Below are 5,158 nucleotides of genomic sequence, written 5' to 3'. Positions count from 1 at the left end.
ATATTTTAATAACATTTTATCAATTCAGATGCTCTATTTGTATGCAGGTTCAGGGCCAACAGCATAATTCAAATTGTCCAAATTAGGTCATCAAGATGAAACATAGAATAATTGATCAGGTCCCATCATAACAATAATCAGTTTCCATGACAATTTTCACCTTTTATAGGACTGGAAGAGATTCTTTTGTGATGGTTTGCATTTCTCAGAAGATGGGGCACGTTTTCTAGATGACAAATTATCACCACTGGTTTTAGAGAAGACGTCTCATTTACCGTTTCTTTATCCACTTTGGGATGAAGTGGACGCCAAAAATCCGGAATCCACTTTGGGCAATTATAAAGCAGCCAAGGAGGAACTGTGATCTCTGCAACTCAGTATGCAATTTGTATAACCATGGGAGTGTCTTTAGTGTTGTATTAGACTTGCTTAGGCCAGACTTTTTTTGTTCCTTGTTGCCAGACTTTTTTTGTTCCTTGTTTCTCGAGGCAATTCTTTTGAGGAGGGCATAAAAAAAAAAAATTAATTCTTATTTGTGTGATTCTCAAAGAATTGTAAGTGAGATCATTGATCGGAGAGAAGAAATGAAATAAAATTTTATTCCATGTATAACCTTGTTTCTCATCTGCGCAAGACTTTGGTACTTTGATCATGATACTCCCACGAAAATGCAACTTGGATTTGGTATGAGGCGGGCGGTAAAAAAATGAAGATAAAAATAATATTTTTTAGCAATTTTTTGCGCTTACAAGTCGGCGGGCACGAGAAATTTTCATTTTCTGCTCCTGTGCATTCGGCGGGTTCGCGAAACAATGGATAATAAAAGTCTGGCCTTACGAGTCTTATAGTAAAAAAACTGAATAAATTAAAACAGAATCTCTGAAAATAACAAAAAAGGGAATCAATGGAATGTTTGCAAATAAAACAATAATAATAAATTTATTACACTACTAAAAACCTTCAGATGGTTTTTGTATGGTAAGAACATAAATACAATAAAATATAAATACCAAAAATTCAAGAGATAAAATTCTATTTTGGACTTTGTTCTTCTACCTCATGGGATCACTCAGATGGAATTTTGAAAGCATTTTCACGAGGCTGAAATTTGAAATGTTTTGCGAATAATTTTCCTAACCTACTTTGAATAATTTATATGTTCTCTAATTTCATTGGTTTCACTGAGATTCAGTTTTTCTCTCCATCTTTGAATATAATTTTCAGATAGTTTCAGATTTTTTACGTATTTGATCCCAATTTTTCATTTTGTGATCATTTTTAATTTTAATAAGATCATGTCCCAGTGTAGCATTAATATTCCTTACCCAGTTTGAATTAATTTTTATCATTTCATCCAGGGTTAATTTTAAAATGTGATTATCTGGCAGACTATATAGTCTATGCCAGTATTTAATTTGAGCCAAATTAATTTTTAATTTTATTGGTAACCTACCAAGTTCTGCTTTCAAACCACTAATTGGCGTCATTTTACTCACTCCTAGGATAAACCTGTAAAAATGACTGCAAACTTGTATGACTTGTATCCCTTGCATGCACTCATAGCATCACCAACGCCACCAGTGATGTAGATGTAACTAATTCTATTGCTGGAATAACCAGATCATCCAATCAGAAACTAATACATTTGCATAATATGCAGATGACCTATCATCTGTTCTCGGCATCCGCTTCATCAATATTTTCTCCCTTTGCACTTTCATTGTTCAACTTTTTGCAATGCCCTGTGGTAACTGTACCATATAAGCATTGAACTGTGCAGGATTTGGTGACTATTGGTGTCTGGTTCGTTGCCATGGTGCTGAACCAACAGGAAAAATGGATGTGTTTGATCATTCATCCCACGACACCATATTCCATCTACCTGGTCACATGATCACATGATATGCAAATTAACACTCATGAATATTAATAGCAACTCAAACTTCACAATGGACACAAATCTCTCACAAACACTGCACTAGTTTTTATGTTACCCATTTTCAATTTAATTTTTGTTATTTTCAAAAATATTTTTAAGCGAGTTGCATGTTGTATGTACTTACATGTAACATGGGAGAGTGGATTGAAGTTAGAACAAATGTATGTTGAACCTTTTCACCACCAGACTTTCCCGTACATATTTGTCTGCACTTTTTTCTTGTATTCTTCAATATTTCTGGAAATGAACCCTAATTTTGGAGCCAACAGCCAAAATTTGGGTCAATTTACAGTTTTTACTCAAAAAATTTGGCTATTTTTGTCCCAATATTCCGAAAGAAAGAGCAGACTATAAGGAGGACTATTTTTCAATTTGTGATGAAAAGAGTGGTGAAAAGGTTAAACATTTAGCAAGTATCTTAACCTGTTTAACAAACTAGAAATTATTTGTAGAAAGTGCACTTTATTGGAATAATGTCAAAACCGTAGATCCAATAAAGCCTATTACTGCTTGCTAAATGCACGAGTCTTTGAAAATGATCAGTAAATGTGGGTGATGAATATGATTAACACATACAATATATTATTAAGTTGATAATGAATCTCTCAAAAAACTGGAGAACTGCTGTGTTATAATCGGCAATGGCTTAGGCTCAGTAAAAAAAAAACTTGGGCACTTGAAGAATTCACAAAGACACTGTGCTATAAATTACGTAAAAAAAGTTATACTTCTTTTTGGCAGGTGGGTAAACCCACTATAACATCAAACAGGGGACTGAGACCAACATTGAGATGCCGTTCATGACTCCTATGAGAGACAATGAGAGTATTTAAAGCGCGGTAGTGATCGCGCCACGCATACGCGAGATATATTGGTCTTGTATAAACAAAGATGGCGACTTGACTGTTACGTAGATCAACAAGTACAAACTGACATGTTACCAAGCTTTAATTAGATATTTTTTCAGGTGATTGGAAGGTATCGAAGGAGTCACCAGTAATCAGTGCAAGCACACCCAGTTCAAACCTCATACTTGTGATTTCCACTAAAAGAGCGCATTGGATTGTGGGAAAATCAATGTTTATCAGCACAAATGTCGCACATGCGCCCTTTAACTATGGAGACATCAGACAATATTTCGAGCATTAGAAATATGGAAAAGAAGAGTAGCTACAAATTCCCATTTAAGAGGACAACAGGTGAAGTGGAGGAAATTGAATAGTTACTTGATTCCAGATTATGTAAAACAATAAATTTAGTTGTATTGCTGGATCAGTATGAAGTTTTGTGTTATAGCTGAGACAATATACAATTGTTATCATCAAAGTCATTTGTTACATTGGTCTATTGTATTTGGAATTCGTAGATTGCGCTTATTAAATTTTATTAATCTCATTTGATTCGTTAAACATCTATTAGTTGCTATACTATATTAATTGCAGCGGCCTGAAATTGTGCATGGGTGGACGAGATCTGCTCGCCATTTGCTCATCGAAGGCGCGACCTTACTCGGGAATCCGGGGCATGTTCCCCCGGAAAAATTGAAATCTAGAGTCTCTCAAATGCTATTTCCTGCATTTTGAGGGGCATTTTTTTCTGACATACTTTAGCATAACACAAAGCGTTTCAGCTTGATTGGGGGTGGGGGCAACCCCCCTCCATCTGGCACCGCTGCCACTGGCTATACTCATTTGGAAACAATAAACTTAAGTTGTTTTCCTTTGATCGAAATATTTTGTTTTTACGTAGTTTGGACGTAATTCATTAAGGAATTAAGGGAAGACTACTTGCAAATGCAAATACCCAGAATTTATTTCTTTTTCAAAAATTGTATTCCCTGGCAATATAATATTGACATAGAAAAGTTGGGAGACACAAGCCTAACTTTCGCGGTTATTTTTTAATAATAGTAACCATTATAGTCTCATGCCATTTGGCCGGTGAGGGCCTACTCATCACAGTCACTTGGGGGCTGAAAATCAATAAATACTATTTTTTTTTTAAAAAATCATCCGCTATACGTATATAAATAAACAAGTTGTGAAACACGGCACCTAGTAAATCGACACCCTGTCGGTTTCAAATTTTGATTTCTTACCTTAAAATGCGAAACAAAAATTTTAGAGGGGACTTGATTTACCCAGAACTCTGTGCGAATCCCCCTTGATTCTGGCTGCTGGCCATTTTCGTTCATAAAATCGTCAGATATCATCAGAAAACACAGGATTTGTGCAGTTTTGAATAAAACCAAGTTAGCGATTATGAACAATGGTTATTAACGTAACACCTGATCCCCTCTAAAAATTTTGTTTCGCATTTTGAGGTAAGAAATCGGCATTTGAAACCGACAGGGTGTCGATTTACTAGGTGCCATGTTTCACAACTTGTTTATTTATATACGTATAGCGGATGATTTTTTTTAAAAATTAGTATTTATTGATTTTCAGCCCCCAAGTGACTGTGCTACTCATGCCCACATGTCAGGTTAATAATGTTGTTCTAGATACCGACGTTTAGTGGCGTAAATATGTAACTCGGCTTTCGCCATTTCCACACTCCCATAACATTTTATTTTATTGAAAAGAAGAACAAAAAATAAACAAGGTACTGTATGCAAGTCTAGTACTGCATCTTCATTTAGACTCGTGTCTAATTAATAATTATGATTCATTTTTGAATGTTGTTTTTTTCTTATTTAATAGGACGAATACCCGCGAACTTAATTGACTTTTATAGGTTTACCCAGTGATGAACATCTAAAGTGTAATTATCCTCGGGAGCGGACATCCGGGCATTTTCTACCGCCTGGCAACCCTCGCGGTGAAAACAAAGACTAAAAACTCGCAGAAAACGGTACTTTGCGATAGTTGATGAGAGTCCCCTGAACAGTGTAACAAGATTAGCCCGTGTGTAACATATATAAATTTGGTTCTTCAGGATTACTTCAAAATTGAGTTTGTGTTGTTTTCTCGAGTTTTCACCGGCTCCACCGGCGTTCCACAGCAGCGCGCACAAAGCCCATAGAAATACATGGTACAGTGGTGCGCGTCTTAGCAACGTAGAACGTCTGTGACGTAGCTCTGCCCCCGAGGATACTTAAAAAAACAATACGAATCGGAAGAAAAAGTCTTAGGATAATAAACATAATACACTTGTCTTGGTGAAAATAACTACTAACACAAGCAGCCACCCCTCCCACTAAATGGTACATCCGATCAA

At 35.8% G+C, this 5,158-nt stretch overlaps 1 protein-coding gene across 1 annotated transcript in view; it reads left to right on the top strand.

Annotated features, from left to right (window-relative positions):
• LOC100366807 (isoamyl acetate-hydrolyzing esterase 1 homolog) overlaps positions 1-451 on the top strand; it is an 11,349-nt gene extending 10,898 nt beyond the window's left edge. Inside the window, exon 6 of the mRNA XM_002734549.4 lies at positions 170-451. Coding sequence (XP_002734595.3) covers positions 170-364 — 195 coding nt within the window. The 3' untranslated portion in view covers positions 365-451. The remainder of the gene's footprint in view (positions 1-169) is intronic.
• The last annotated feature ends 4,707 nt before the right edge of the window (positions 452-5,158 follow it).

This window comes from Saccoglossus kowalevskii, chromosome 20, assembly GCF_978046115.1.
Source record: "Saccoglossus kowalevskii chromosome 20, keSacKowa6.1, whole genome shotgun sequence".
Taxonomy (NCBI): domain Eukaryota; kingdom Metazoa; phylum Hemichordata; class Enteropneusta; family Harrimaniidae; genus Saccoglossus; species Saccoglossus kowalevskii.
Note: the sequence above shows the minus strand (reverse complement) of the source record. Positions and strands in the feature narration are given on the sequence as shown.